Below are 16,929 nucleotides of genomic sequence, written 5' to 3'. Positions count from 1 at the left end.
AGTTCCTATAATCCCAGAAAAAAAACTATGCTTTTTCGTCTTAGAACTCAAAGAGTACAATTAAATCCTATGCCCTTTCGAACTAAGTTCGGATCGGAATGATATTTGATTTTATTGGGGGATTTGGAAAAAGTTAAAGAGCATGAAGGTCATTCGCTAGGAAAGATAGTAATCTCCTATAATCCAGAAATTAAGAAGCAGGAACATAATATTTTAGTCTAAAAATAATATTTTATCAGTCCCTTGGCTCAACCAATTTGGCCAGTGATATAATCTGAAGTTAAAATTACTGTTCATATGTTGAGTCTATTGTTGCACTTTATTTTATATCTTAACTATTATTTGGCTAAAATTTAACTTTGTTGAGTTTACTACTGATGTTCGGATGAGATGAGATGAGTTGAAATGGTTTCTGAATAGTAATGAGATTATTAGTTAAAATTATATAAGATGAAGTGAGATAACAACTTTATATCCTAACTGGCCAGAATCTCATCTTTTTTTGCCAGGTGATTTTATTAGTTTTTAGATTTTTATTTTTAATTTTGGTCGCATTTTTTATTTGATATCAATAAGTACGACTGAAAATGACTAACTGTATTGAATGGAATGAGGTTTTTGTTCAAGATTCTCATCTCTAGACTCTACTCTTGTAATCTTTGATTTTATTAAATATATAAAGTGAATTTGAAAAGTCATTAGGTAAAATATATAAAGTATCCTTGCTCTAAGCTCCAACTCATGACAATACAATTCCCACTGTGATACTTGTGAGTCAAGGAGATTGATGGTATTAGCATAATAATTAGAATTAAGTTTGATATTTGCAAAACCATTTTCAAACTCCCCCCTCTTTTCGTATAACATACTACATTATTATCATATTTGTATCTCATCATTGAACTATCTTTATTTTTTAAAAGGAAATTTCAAATATCGATGGACAACATTACCTCATCATGATATAAGAGGTAGGAAATTAATAATGGTATAGTTGGGTAATTATTCTTAGAGACGTGTAATGACATGTTTTGGAATATAATTGTTCTCAGATATTCTGAGATTACTTCATTTATATTCATTAATTATTATTCGCTATTATTTATAAATTATTTTATTATTATGTATAAATTATAAAAAATATTTTTAATATCCAAACGAGTAGGAGCCTACTGTAATTGATGGGATCACCGTGTATTGATTATTAGAGTACTAATATTGGCCTAGCCAAATTTTAGCTAAGTAGTTTAAAAGTGGTCTACATTGTAGTAGTAAAAACTCCAAGACTCTACTTTTGAGTTATAGTAAATTCATCCATTTCTCCAAATTTGGTCAGCTATTATTCATCTCCAAAATAATATTTTATTCTAAAAATATTTCTAATGGCTACTATTGGATAATTAGGTTGAGGAAAAAAATAATTAGAAAAAAATAATTTTAAGTAAAAATTAAATTATTAATTAATATATAGAGTGTATTTACAAAATATATTAAAAAAATTATTATTAAAAAAATCTAATATTATATTATTATTATTTTGACTTTTTGATAGATAGTCCAATGTAGATTAACCTCTCCAATGATTTTGGCCAAAATCTCAAATTTTAGACAAATTTTAGACTTGATAATGACTAGACCATTGCCAATAGTGTTAGGAGTTTGGAACACTGGCCGAACAACTAGGGGTGAACAGGAATTGGCTGGACCGACCATTGTGGATGGAGTCTGACCACCATATTCAAGAACCGGCCGAAACCGATGGAGAACCGGTCAGCCGGCAGGAAAAAATAACCAAAACCAACGTCGCAAACCGAACCAACCAATATAATATAAATATATATTTCTTATACAAAAAATGCCATTTCACATGAAACGACATCGTTTTGTTTTAAATCGTATGAAAAAAAAAATTAAAAGAAACGACAATCGTTTCTGGGCTAGAGTTAATAATTGCATGATTTTTCCATTATTCTTCTGCTGAACTCCAAGTCTCCACTCTCCATCTATATTCTTAGACTCTCTTGCTCCTCTCTCAACCTCCCATTCAATCCCAGCCGTCAACGAACCCCCATGCCCCACGGTTGTCGTGTCACGACCAACGCTTCTATCCTTTCTCAGACTCCCAGTTCCTTTGTAGTCCATCCGGCATCTTGTGACCGAGCGACGAGCACTCCCATCTCTTTCCCTTTTACTCCGTCTCTCCGTCTAGAGGCCATTGTTTTTGCAAGGTTGATTCATAATTTTATCATTTAAGCATCTTTGTTGCTTTTCCGATCCTTGTGATTGTTGGTGGATCTGATCAAATTGTTGTCCTCTCTCTTTATTTGAGATTTATACGAAATATGGGAAGATCTAAGACGAATTTAAAATTATTTATTTGTGTATGACTATGTATAGAGCGACATACATTAAATTTTTAGAGCGAATTATTGGGATTGTGAAGTGTGAACAATAATCCGAGAGTTATTCCCGAATGCCCACTGTGAGTTTGTGAGTGTTTTTAATTTGTTCGATTTAATATTTATTTTGCATGAAAAAATTATTATTTTTAATTTATGATATTCTAATTGTGTTGTAAAAATAGTTTTATACAAGTTGAGGAAGGATGAGTGAACTAAAATCTAGATTAGAGTTTTAGACGTATGATGTTTGCCATATTGCAAACTAGCTGCTATGTAATTATAATTTGTATTATGCACTATGTATAACACATGTAAGTTTGTAACATTTATATTTGTTTTATAAATTAGATGGATTCTTCGTCGACTCCGATTGATATTGATTCAAATGAACTAATCATTAACTTGGGAGATGATTTGAGGGAGATCCAAACATCAAAACCCCTTAGTGCCCTTACTAGTAGTACTTGTCCATTACCCAAACATCAAAACCACCTGAAGAAAGTTCATGATGAGTTTCATGCTGAGGAATTGGTGTCGAATGCGAGACAGGAATTAGCAAATTTGTATATGGAGTATAATGCTACATTCGGTTGCACCACAAGTACTTAAGAACATGAACCCCTTCCGACATCTAGAACCATGAATGATGGTGATGGTAAACGTGAGACCAAATGGTTCTACGAGATGTATAAAGTATCTTCCGCCATGAGATCTACTATTGCCAAAATAAAAGTGGATCAATATTTATCAGGCACTCAGCCCGTCGTTTGACTTATTGACTTGGTGGAAAATTAATAAGCCTAACTATCCTATACTCGCAAGGATTACACGAGTCAGCATTTAGTACGGGAGGTCGTGTGCTTGATTCTTTTTCGAGTTCGTTGGCTCCGAGAACCGTTAAGACACTTATTTGTACTTAAAATTGATTAATGCATCCATCAACAATCATTGATATATGAGAGACTATAGATAATATGGAGAGTTTCATAGTAGAATCAGGTAATGTTTTCTTTGTTTTCATTATAATTTAATTTTAGTACTTTCATAATCCAAATTCATTAACATTTAATATTTTATTCTTATTATTAAAATTTATTAATATTTGTATATAGAGTTTGGCGCATAATCAAATGTGACAACTATTGAAAATTGAATGTTGAAGGAGAAAACATGAAGATCACTCCCAATTTGTTGTCATCTATCTATGTTATATATATATATATATATATATATATATTTGCATTGTTGTTATGTTTAAGACAATTTATTTTTATTTATTTATGTTATGTTTTTTACTTGTGTTTTGGCTTAACACAATTTGTCTTTTTTTTTTTTTTGTAATATGTATTATGTAATACTAAACATCTAGTGAAATTATTTTTATATTTTGTAATTATGTAGTAAGTAGTAAGTAATATAATTAATAATAGTAGAAAATTATTAAAATTAAAATGAAATTGATTATTAAAATGGGTTTTAAAAATTCAGTAAATTTAAATTTGAAATCAACTCGAAAAAAGTTTAAAAAATCTTGAATAATGAATTGCGAAAAGAAAAAGGCTCAAAAAAATATTGAATTGGGCAAGAATAAAGGCTAAAAAAAGAGTAAAAAAATGGGCTCAAACTGACCAAACCGACTGGTGACCGGCCGGAACTGGTCCGGCGGGTTTCACCCCTTTACACCGGTCGATTTCGACCAATTTTTAAGGATCAAAGTAACCGGTCGGTCAAGATTTGGACCAAAACATCCCTACAAACAACTCTCGGCATGCGCATTTAATAAGTAACACGTTATTAGATTGCGTTTGAATGTTGAGTTAAGTTGAGTTTAATTCTTTATAAATAATAATAAGTTGAGATGATAGAGTAAATTTTGTAAAGTCTACTTAAAATGAGTTTAAATGTGTTTAGATATATTTATGAGAAATTAAAAAAAGTTGTAGGTCCCACTGGCCACGTGTAAAGAAGTTTTGAATTGAAAAAGATTGTGGATCACACGTATAAAGAGATTTTGAGTTGAGATGAATTTAGTAATTTAAGAGTTGAGTATTTAGATGTTAGACTTAACTTAAAATTAGACTGAACTGAATTGAACTCAAACGAGTTTAACAACCAAACGAAACCTTAAAGCTTAGCCCAAAAAACTGCCCAAATATCTTCTAATTGGCATATATAAAAATTAAAATAATAAAAATGCTTTAACTATAAAAATATTTCACAAAATTAAATTTATAAATTGACGTAATTTGACATGATATATTATGTTATAAAACTATTTTTATTATAAAATAAATTTAATATATCATATGAAATTATGTTAGTTTGTAGATTTATTCTTATGGAATATCTTTATGCCGCTAACATTTACCATAAAATAAAGTTGGATCATCCCATCAACCCCGTTAATGCACTCATAACATTATGAATTTCAGTCTCTATTATATGTATTATATATATATATACATATATATATATATATATATATATATATATATATATATTCTATAACGACGCGCACCTTACTTATTCACAGTTTCAATGCCTTATTTCAAGACTTTTCATTGTGAAAGTGATTCCAAGTTGCTTTCAGAAAAATCAGGAAAGTGAGGCAAATATTCTAGGAAAATGAAAGGTTACTACATGGTGATGGTTCTTTATAAGTTACGCCCAAGAATATTAACAATACGTATGGTTCTTTATATGCCAGATTTGCTTCTACTGACCAATCCGTATTCCTTTTTATTGATGGTATTGCCGACGTACTCCCAAAAACCTCTCCCTGGACCCTCACGATAGCATTTCCATAAGTTCATGTCAATTTATCAAAAATTATTTAGGTCTCGTTCGGAATTTAGACAGTTTAATTTTAAGATGAATTTAACATTTAAATACTCAGTTTTCAAATCATTAAACTTATCTTAACTCAAAACTTATTTATACATGAGACCCATAATATTTTTCAACTCAATACTTATTTACACGTGAAATTCACAACTTTTGTCAACTTTTTATAAATATATCTAAACTCATCTTAACATTTTAACATATCAAACCTCATTTTAGATGAATTTTATAAAATTTATTTTATTATTTTAATTCACTACTATTTATAAAAAATTCAATTCAATTCAATATTGAAAGGTGATATATTGGGAAAGACACGCTCAAATCTTTAGGACATTGACTTTGTAGACGTCCGAGGAGAGTATTATGGACACATTCCAACCAAAGCAATAGGATCTAAGGTTCAAGTTTTAGTCCGTTATAAATGCGACGTGTGATCCATGTAATTAGATATTCTTCAAAGTTTGATACTTCACAAATTATGCTCATGAGAAATTCCTTTCTTTGTTCTTTGCGATATGATGTCTACCAGTAACATGCGTTGCATGTCGATATTTTAGGTTAGAGAAGTGCTACAAATAAATATATTATATAAAAATAAATTCATAAATTGATATATTTTTATATGATTTATTAGATCTATTTTATAATAAATATAATTTTATAAGCTGATGTACTGCATCAAATCATGTCAATTTATTAATTTATTTTTATATAATCTATTTATAGTTAAATTATTTCTCATTAGAATAAAGATTTATAACACGTCCACGAGATTCACACGTATTCTTTCGCATAAATAATTCACTTGAATAACAAATATGTGTAAATCTTGTAAAATGAGTCCGTGCAGAGCTCATTTATGCAGCATAAATCACTTATATGTATGGTGGGGAGACAACTTCAATAAATAATCAAAGTCAGTGAAACGTCAGGTTTGGGGTAAAGATAAAATATAAAATTATCATCTTATCTTATCTTATCATTACAAATTTTTTCAAATTTCCATATAAAATATTATAAATTTTTCAAAATTTTCAAATTTCAATTTAACATTTTCAAATCTAAAAAAAATAATAATATTAAAAAATAATAATTTAAACTTTCATCTAAAACAAAAAATTCTCATCTCACTCCCTAATTCTCAAGAGCGTTGTTTTTTCTCTATAGAGAAGTTTTTTTTTTCCTCTCAACCTCTCTCGCTACAAAAACCTAGCCATCCCAGCTTCTCCGCCCAGAGGGGGGGTGGAGCTTCGGCTCCTCCCTCCCTCCCCCTATCCGGCCAATGCCGGAAAAGTATATCTTTTTTTTTCTTTCGATTTTTTCTTAGTTTTTTGTTTATAGCACCACGATGAATCGATCTGCTACTTATCAGCCTCTTACGACCGCCACGCGCCCCACTACCAAATTCTGCAACCACTGATCTGTCGGATGGTAGAAGAAAACTAACCAAATGAGCATCATGTGCGTCTCACAGTGAGCGTGAGCCTCATGAGCTGCCGCGTCACGGGGAGTCTGTTGCCGCCACATGTGGCACCATTGAGTTCAACGGCTTCAGATATCTTAGATTTGACTTTTACATTCTTTTCGAAAATGGCGCGTGTATTACACGCACCTCCACAGCCAGTGACAGTCTTATGTCGGCGTATTGACTCATCTTTCGATTGCTACTTCTCTATGTTCCCATTTTTCCTAACCAAATATCAAAATAAAGTAGTCGTGAAAGTCTCATTCACCCAATCCAAACTAGCAAAATGCAGCATACAACAATTTATTACGAATTTTAGCTGTACTTTTATAGTTTGTTAATCATATTATACAAAAACTATTTCGAGCGGCTCCCCCTTACTGGAAAATGAGTAGGAGCCAAATTTTTGGCTCCATATCTTCTTCTTTTTTTAAATTTCTCTTATGTTGCATTTGCTTATTTTGAGATGATTGTTGGGGACTTCGACTCCATTGAATCTAATATCTTATAACCACTTAATTCTTTTATCATAATACTTGCTTAGTAAAAAAAAAATTAAAGTCAGTCAAAACATTTTCTAAGAGAAAAACAAAAAGATAAAAGAGAAGGCTAGAACTTCAAAATGTACTGATTCCAAAATTTATAGCTAATTCGTGTTGTGGTGAAAACAGATTTCGATCTGTGTATATTGGGCCATTGGCTATACTTTTCACGTTAACGGGTCAACTTCAGGAAAAACTTAGATTATCACTTTCAAACTCATGGACTCTCGGGCCCAACACATCCCAAAATAAGCCCCAACACAGGTCAACATAGGTCTAACTTACTTTGACAATTCCGAACGAGTATTACTACCATGTCACGCTAGTTATACCGCTCATTTTGTGGTGGTATCATGTCGTCTATTAAAATAAAAATTCGATTCAAATTTTCATCTATTATTGTGTTTTAAATTTATTTTTATTTTTTTAATAAATCACGTGACACTACGTTAATGAGACATCGGCAAAATAGTGGCACCATGTCAATGAGACAACATCGGCAAAATAGCATTTCTCATTCCAAATTACTGTTTTTTTAAGAATTCTACTCATCATCCACACACTACACACTACACATAATCTTTTTTATTTTTTATTTTTATTTTGTTTTCTTTCCAAATGTATAGTATATAGATGATGAATAGAAGAATTCAATTAATTTAATAAAAATAAAACAATAAAATAAAAATAAGTGTGATGTCTGATATGTGAAAATGATTAGTAACAAAACTCTTTTTTTAAAGTCACCAAATTTTATGCTCTATAATACTTGAAAGGAAAGAGTCCTAAAAAAATTAAAGCTAAAAGGAAATTAGATTAGACGATGATGCACCTACATCGATAATCTTTTTAACCGTTTAATTATTTTCTTATTTATTTTTTAGAGTATTGATACATACACAATACATTTTCATAACATATTTCACAATAATATTATAAGATAAGGGTATTTTTTGGCTCGACAAGGAGAAGCATGTTTGACATGCAGATATGAGATAGGGGGTTGCTATCCAGGCAATTGCGAAGTTTTATTTGGTTGGACAAGATTGGCTTTCCTAGTCTTAGACCTTAATTGTGTCATTGGATTGTTTGGTTATTGTTTTTTGTTAAAGGTTTTCCTTCGTCATAAGTGATGGTACTTTTCAATAAAGATCTGGAAATGCCGTCCTCCTTTGATTAAAAAAAAAAAAGGTATTTTGTAAAGTAATGTTACTTTTGTAAATTATTTTACAAAATTATCTCTCATTTAACACATTGTTGTGAAATGTGTTGTGAAAAATGTTATGTATAAATCATTTTCCTTATTTTTTGTGAGGTCTGAGCATGTGTTGAAAGTGATACTAAATTAATGTGAAACTTTTGCATCACTTTTAAGGTGATTTTCCCTCCTATTGGTCCGTATAGCAAGCCCATAAGGAACCTCGGGGGGAGGGGGAGCGAGCCCAACCAGGCCCAACGACCCTCATCTTAAAATGAGTCATTGGACCTCTATAGTACTTGATCCGTGAGCAAAATCAACCCATGAAGCAACCCTTACGTGGGAAAGACGGATGGTAGGGACAAATGAGACTCGTCCCCTAATACTCCCTAATGACACCTAGCCCTTGGGTACCTATACAGGCAAGTGGACGAGAGATGTGGGGGACCCTCAATCTACTAACAGCCGGCATGGAGAGGCTTAACAAGGAACATCTGTAGAATAAAGTGAGTAAGAGAGCCACACCACATGCATCTCCATAGTGGTAGATCGTGCTCAATATGCATCTCCTTCTCCTCATTAAACATATCTCCATCTTCTACATCTATTGAGACTAGACTATTTGCACAGAAAGTAGCTGCTTTAGATGTAGGTCTAGGAGTGGAAATACCTGTCGGTGTAGGAATTGTGGCATCCCCATGTGGACGAGTGTCCCCACTAGGTGTATCATCTATATCTATCTCAATTGTGCTGGAAAAATAAATTAAAAGCAAACAAATTAGAAAAAAAAAATATATAGCATGTTATGTATATGATGTACTGCATGTATCACAGTCTACTTAAATTCTTATGTGAACTCGAGGGTTTCAAGTTCTTACTTAAACTTAAAGACTTCATGTAAAAAAAATAGACACATTAAATAAGTCCTAAACATATATTATAGCCCGTATAAATATTTCTAGTAGTATTTGTTAATGTAAAAATGAGTGTGTTAGCATATTCTTGTGAAAACCTTTGTTAAATTGTGTTGTAACAAGTGTTAAAGTGTGCTAAAGTGAAAAGGGGTCGAAGTGAGCTCAACATGGCTCGAGCAGAACTCATACAGAGAGTTCGCTCGACAAGCGCTCGACATAGAGCTCGAGCGGTAATCCAAACAAAGATTCTGCTTAACACTCACTCGACGTGGAGCTCGAGTGACTTTTGAAGTATATCGTGCGCTCGACACATGCTCGACGTGTAGCTCGAGCGAATGTTCAGAAATTCTCAGTGACATTTTCACAAACACCTTTCGTTCACTATCTTATTTATGCTTCCATGAACAAAATTTGATTATATCCATTTCCTCAATACACATATTTCTACATACTCCAAAATCAAGAACCATACCAATATATATGCTTGTTGAATATTCCATGGTAACAAAATTTCTAAAATTGAAAACTCTAAAATTCAAAAATTATAAAAAATAAACACCAATTGCAAATTAAATGAGGAGCAGAGGAGGTGGTAATATACTAATTAATGCTGACGAGAAGTATTATACAGTGGCCCTGGGCTCGTGACGACGACAAGAATGGCATGGCGTGAAGAAAATGTGACAAAATAGAGAGAATAGTAGAAGAGTGGGGGGGAAGAATAAAAAGGACATGTTCTTTTGGAGGACTTATATTGTTGTGATAAATTGAGATTTTAGGATTGCCAAAAAGTATAAAATATATGAATAAATTTAAGCACTAAAATTTACGTGGTTCGATTTGAATCAAATCTACATCAACAAGCAAAAAGACGATCACAAAGAAACCCGCTAATAAAAAAATAGAGTTAAAAAGGAGCAGTGATAATCATTAAAACCCAAACACCCAAATATACTCATTTCTCACTCACACTCAAAATAGGAGATTTCTACAAAAGAAAAAACATCCCAATATATTATCTACGAGTAGTACTACATATACTTACAATTTTACTTACAAGATTCATTTTATTAATTTTCTTTTAAAATTCAAATTTTATGACTTTTAACATATCAATAATTTACATGTAGATAAATAAAATCTTTTATAAGTTTCTTTTAAGTACATTTAACATTTTCTTTATCTAAATTGTTAACAAGTGCAACACAAAATAAAGTATTATTTAGTTATACCGCTCCTCTTACACGTGATTATAAACTAAAAGACCTCAAACTTTCTTCTATATATATTGTTTATCAATTAAAATGCTAAAAACTCTCTGTCGACCAATAAAACATACAACTGAAAGGAAACTAAAGAGAACAACTATCTCTTCTTGCATATTTTCCTTCTCAATATATATTCTTTGTAGCTTAATTCTACATTCAAATGCATACCTTTGAGTTAGTTGAGTTGTGAATAATAGAATTTTGTATAGTCTATTGAGGTGAGTTTAACTTTTTTAATTTAAAATGAGTTTAACTTTTTAGATTGAAATGTATAAAGTATGTTGAGATGAATTTAACTTTTTTTTTTAAAAAAAATTGAAAAAATAGTGAGTCTCATCAAATCAAACTAAAAGATCAGACAGAGGGAAGCCCTCAAGCTGCAAATGAAATAAAGAGTTTGAAAAATAAAAACATAAAAAATATATTTATTAAAAGAAAAATAATATTTGCAATTCTAAGATCATGTACACATTTTAAAAAAAAATATTAAATATAAGATCATGACATTTTTTTCAAAAGGAGTGACAATTATATATAGCTTACACAGCCTATAATTCTATGTAACATTACTCATAAATATTGTAGAATGGAAAAATCTAATTGTAAGCGATTCTATGCACTAATACGCGTATTCATATAATATGATTAGTCAGAAAGTAGATTTTATTGAAAATAGTACTAATTTGAATTTAAAATATAAAAACAACAATATTAATACGCAAATTAGTACGTATAGCAAAACTCTTGTAAAATAATATTATATTTAGTTGCTTTAATTCATGAGTTTTACTATTTTACTTTGGTTAAATATGTTTTTCAACCTGTAACATTTATAACTACATTCATAACTTATTAACCATAGATAGGATTGCATTTGGATTGTTTACATCAACACACGCAGATAAACATGCAATATTTTGTTTTACTTTTTGAAGAAATAAATCATGCATAAATTTTGAAGAAGGCCATACCAACCGGCAACCGGCATTACAAGTACCTACATGCATAGCTACATGAGTAGTGGACGTCTGTGTCGGAGCTAGCCATTACCACTATATTGCATAATGAATCTCATAACCCACGGGAAATTAGGGTCTCAACAACTCAAAAGTCATGATACATAAACTCCTTTCACGAGAAACTCGCAACTCCACGGCCTCTCAGATGTTGTCGACATGCCATCATGGTACTATATATTATCTGTAACTAAGGTCTAAAACACGTGTCAAAAATTAATACCGTTCCAACAATGTTATAAAAATAAATATTTATGACAAGTTATTTGTGATAAGAATAGATTTATTTTTATAAAAAATAATTAACAATTTTATTATTTTTTTTTTTTATAGTGCAACTTGCAAATTGGACGAATACTCCCCATACATCTCACATCCATTTTTCACCATTTTTTCTACGTCGTCTTCTTCTACGCATGCCTCTGTTCTCTTTTCAGAGTTATTATTTTCACAAGGAGGGTAAGGGGATAAGGCCAAGATCTTCGCCACCATTTTTATAAATCGAGAATACAAGTGTTCAAAATTGCACAAATTTATGGGTTTTTTTCACGAGTAATATTGAGAATAAGTCTCAAATAGATAAGTCTAGAGCATTCTTAATTGATTATTCATCATATCTTTTAAAATACATTACTAAAATTCAATTTTTTTATTTTACATACTGGCTTTTATATTATATAATATATCAGCTTATCTATTTTTTCTTTATATAATTTAAATATTATACTTTTTAATATATTTGATTCATTTCAAATAAAGTAAAAAGTAGAAATTAGGGAGAGAAATGAATTAAATATTTATATATACAAGTGTGAATAATGTTCCATAGATATATATATGGTACTGTAGCAAACTAGATATTAGTTATAAAATACATAATCCATTAGATGGACTATATTGAGTTATTTCTTTTAAATTTTACAAAAATATAGGTTAATTTATATAACTCATTGAGAATGCTCTATAAGTTATTTATAAAAAGTGAGCCTCGTTAATAAAAAAAAATATTTTTTTATACTTTTTTAGATGAGATTTATTTTTCACAAAATTTTTTATAAAACTTTATCTATTTAGTACTTAATAGAAATCATTTTCCCCTTTTCCATATTCATTTACACATGAGTCGAGCTAGCCGTACCCATTCCACAACAACGAACGAACACATTCAATTGATCCAACCGTTACTGTCCTTCTCTTTCTCTCTGATCATTAAGATATCCATAATACTTGGGCACTAGGGAGTGCCCCACTTTAATGTTAAGCTAGTACCGACACAGCTCGGTGCAGCATGCATGGCGTCTCTGCGCTCTGCTTTAAATGCAAATTATGGAGACTTAATTCCTTCGCCCTGACAGGAAAACTAATTCTCTGGACAAATCTCCTCAACTCTGATCAGGAGTACTATACTGCATGTTTTTTCATTTCCCTTCCACATTCTTCGTCCTGATCTCCTTTAAATTCTCCGAGCAAACTCACCCAAAAAACATCACAACGAAAAATGGGCTCGGAAAACATGGGAAGCCTGGTTTCTAACTTCAAGCTATCGTCGGTGGTGCCGGCCACTGTAACCGGCGAGAACAAGGTGCACGAGCTGACGCACATGGACTTGGCCATGAAGCTCCATTACATTCAGGGGGTTTACTTCTTTAGGCGTGAAGCAGTTGAGGGGCTCTCAATACTTAACTTAAAGGAACCCATGTTCCAATGTCTAGACCTCTACTTCACTGTTTCCGGGAGGGTTCGGAGATCCGAAACAGGCCGGCCATTCATCAAGTGCAACGACAGCGGTGTGCGTATTGTTGAAGCGGATTGCGACGCCACCATTGAAGAGTTTTTGGCCATGAAAGATCACTGCTTTCATGGTAGTCTTGTTTATAATCAAGTTCTTGGTCCTGATCTTGCTTTCTCGCCTCTGGTCATTATACAGGTACTAGCTAGATATAATATAAAATTTTGAAAGTAGGAAATTTCTGCTGAATTGATTATATATATGTATGATCTGTTTTTTCAATACATTTATGTTGTGTTTAGTTTAAGGATGGATAATGATGATCATGAGTATTAATGCTACTCATCATTAGCCAAAACTTTCACAAAGATTCCTTCTCAAATTCATTAATATTATTTGAATCTCGTACGTACGTGTAGTTTATCTTATTTTATTAATATTATTGATACGAATTATTGATAAAGAGGAAAGAATGTCATGTCGATTGTCTGCCATTGTTGAATAAAGGGTGGCTCGACAGTATAATTTTTGTTTTTGTTTTTGTTTTTTATTTATATATTTTTTTTAATTTTTTTAATTTTTTTTTTAAATTTACAATTTCATTACAAAAAATACTAAAACAAAATACTAAAAACAATGTCAGCAGCCCCACGCGTGGGTTTAGCATTTCTTATTGAATAAATAAGAATAGATATGTGTTCAGAAAACTGAAAAGATTAAGGATTGATTAGCTTATTGAAAATTAAATTATTTTATTTCATCTTATATAATTATTATAATTATTTTAAATTTTTATATAAAATATAATAAATAATTTAATTTTTTAAATCTTAAAACATTTAAAATTATATTAAAAAATTATATAATAATATTTTATTTAATTTTTAACAAAACATAAAGAGGAGTAATATATATAGACTTTCGAGAAAATGAATTTTACAGCTCACAGTGATAAAGCACGAATTAGGAAGGTGGAATGGAGGGACAATGATCATCATTTGCAGTAAAATATTGGTGTTCTGGTCTTGTTTATTAGTTTAATCAGTTTTTGTTTTCAAATAATTTATGTTTTATTCTTATTGTAAAGGAAATTTATCCATGATTTTCTGGAAGTAATAACAAGTAATGAAATAAGATTTGAAGCTAGAGTAGTTTGAATAATATAACTAGATAATATCTGAATTTAAGAGTTTTGGCCCTTAGCAGGCCGACTACCTAATTAGATAATTCTCATTTTTTAGTAACGTTAAACATAAGTTTTAGGTATACACACCCTAACCATTTGTAAAAAAACGAGTCCTATTAGAAAAAATTATTATTATTTTGTTATAATTTTTATGATGGGATTCATTTTTCTATGAAGAGTCTAATTCTATGCGAAACTTATATACTACTTGTACAAATTATTACAATTTCTTTTCTCGTTGAGAACTTGCTGTTAGGTGCTTTATTTGTGTTCGTATATGAAAAAAGATAAGTTGAGCTTAAAGTTAACAAGTTGAAAAAAATATTATTAGAATATATTTTTTTAATATTATTTTTATTTTAAGATTTGAGAAAATTAAATTATTTATTTTATTTTATGTGATAATTTAAAAAAATAATAATGATTAGATAAAATAAGATAAGATGAGTTGAAAATTTTTATAAAAACAAACGATGAGTTTTTGTCAAGTTTCTCGTTATTTCCCCTTAGAACTTGCAGTTGCTATTAAGTCGAGAACTTGCTGTCACTTTTTGAAAATACGGATCGACAATATAATATCTGCAAGAGGAATTTTATATATCAAATACTATTCACTTTTACACCTTATACTTATAGTTTTTTTTTTTATAGGATGTGTGAGTATTTTTTATAAAGTGTGAATGTGTTTTTTATAGAGTGTAGGATAATAAATAGTAACTGAAATTTTTTTTCTATATGCAATTAGTCACCTACCCTCAAATATATGCATTACACTGTCCACCAAGCACCAAATGCATAACACCTAATTTTTTTCTTTTTCTTTTTTTATAACCCCTTTCGGAAAAATCTTGAAAGTGAAAAAATTTGACTGGTTTTTTCCATGTTGTCACTGCATGCTTGCAATCAGTTCACCCGGTTTAAATGCGGAGGAATGTCATTGGGGCTCAGCTGGGCACATGTTCTTGGAAATGCATTCTCAGCCTCAGCCTTCATCAACATGTGGGGTCAGATCTTGTCTGGTCAAATGCCACCCAAATCTCTCCAAACCCCAAATCCAGTGAAAGCGAAATTCCCCCCTCCAAGTTGTGAGAAATCAGTTTCCATGAAAAGGGTGGACCCACTAGGAGATGATCACTGGCTAACTGCCAATGACAGTAACATGGAGACAGACTATTTCCCAGTAACCGCCAAACAACTTGAGCATATGGTAACAAATATCTGTGCAGATGACAAACTAGCAGCCAAGACCTCACATTTTGAAGTTCTCTCTGCAGTAATATGGAAATATATATCTGAAACCAGGGAAGATTTGGGTCCAAGGATTGTCACAGTCAGCACTTCTCACAACAGGCCTTGGGAAAATGAGTATCCAACTAACGGCCGCATGGTGCTGAGCATGGTTGAAGCAGATTTCTCAGTGGCAAAAGCTGATGTTTCTGCAGTGGTAGAGCTAATATCTCAAAAGATAGTGGAGATCAATAATAATAATATTGGTAGTGTAGATGAAGAAATGGTGGAGAATGGAAATGGGGAGGCAGATTTTATAACATATGGAGCTAACTTGACGTTTGTGAATTTGGAAGAAACTAATATTTATGGATTGGAGTTGAAGGGACATTGGCCTGTCTTTGCCAATTATACCATTAATGGGGTTGGAGATGAAGGTGTTGTTTTGGTGCTTCCAGGACCAACAAATGGCAAAGGGGAGGAAGGTGGTGGTCATGTTGGTGCAGTTGCAGATGGAGTGACTGTATCCATGGTTTTACCTAAAAATCAACTTGCTCTGCTCAAAAGCAAGCTTGAAAGGGATTGGAATATCGTTTGAAGGAAAACACACACGTGTGTGTTCCGATATAAGAAAATTAAGATGATTGGTAATAATTAATGAAATGATTGAGGAACAGGATTCTTAGGTTGTTTGTCAGTAAGAACGTTTATTTTATTTTTATTTTTTTGTGATGTGCTGCTTTTGTTTGATTATGGACTTTCCTGCGCTTTAACAAATTGTGTTTTTTGAGTTAAAAAATTTTATTTCAAAAAATACAATTTTTGTTCCAAATTAGTATTGAAGATGAAAAAATTTTATGATGGGAATCAATGTGGATCTAGTCTTAAAGATATGTTGCAAGTTTTAGATTAGCCAATTACATGATCTAGGACTTGAAGGATGAAAATTCAGTTTTGATTCATTTGATAAGTTATGGAAAGGCAATAACATGACTTAAAAGCTTTGGACACTTGAAGGATTTCAACTTATTTAAATCATTTAAATGACTTATTTTATTAGTTTAGAATAATTGAGTTTCTTACAGGATGGACAATGATGGGAACCAATGTAGGTTTAGTCTTAAAGATATGTTGC

General features: G+C 31.2%; 1 protein-coding gene across 1 annotated transcript; it reads left to right on the top strand.

The window, feature by feature from the left end:
* Positions 1-13,033: 13,033 nt before the first annotated feature.
* Positions 13,034-16,517, top strand: LOC109003910 (protein ECERIFERUM 2-like). Its single transcript, XM_018982248.2, has 2 exons — positions 13,034-13,579; positions 15,475-16,517. Exons 1-2 carry the CDS (start codon positions 13,151-13,153, stop codon positions 16,390-16,392), a joined length of 1,347 nt encoding a protein of 448 aa, XP_018837793.2. The 5' UTR covers positions 13,034-13,150; the 3' UTR covers positions 16,393-16,517.
* Positions 16,518-16,929: the final 412 nt, after the last annotated feature.

This window comes from Juglans regia, chromosome 8 (assembly GCF_001411555.2).
Source record: "Juglans regia cultivar Chandler chromosome 8, Walnut 2.0, whole genome shotgun sequence".
NCBI lineage: Eukaryota > Viridiplantae > Streptophyta > Magnoliopsida > Fagales > Juglandaceae > Juglans > Juglans regia.
This window is presented reverse-complemented; position numbering and strand designations above follow the sequence as displayed.

Excerpts from the sequence above, each read along its gene's own strand:
- LOC109003910 (XM_018982248.2), top strand. The coding sequence starts at position 13,151 with ATGGGCTCGGAAAACATGGGAAGCCTGGTTTCTAACTTCAAGCTATCG. Across the intron at positions 13,580-15,474 it reads CGCCTCTGGTCATTATACAG|TTCACCCGGTTTAAATGCGG; the intron begins GTACTAGCTAGA and ends GCTTGCAATCAG.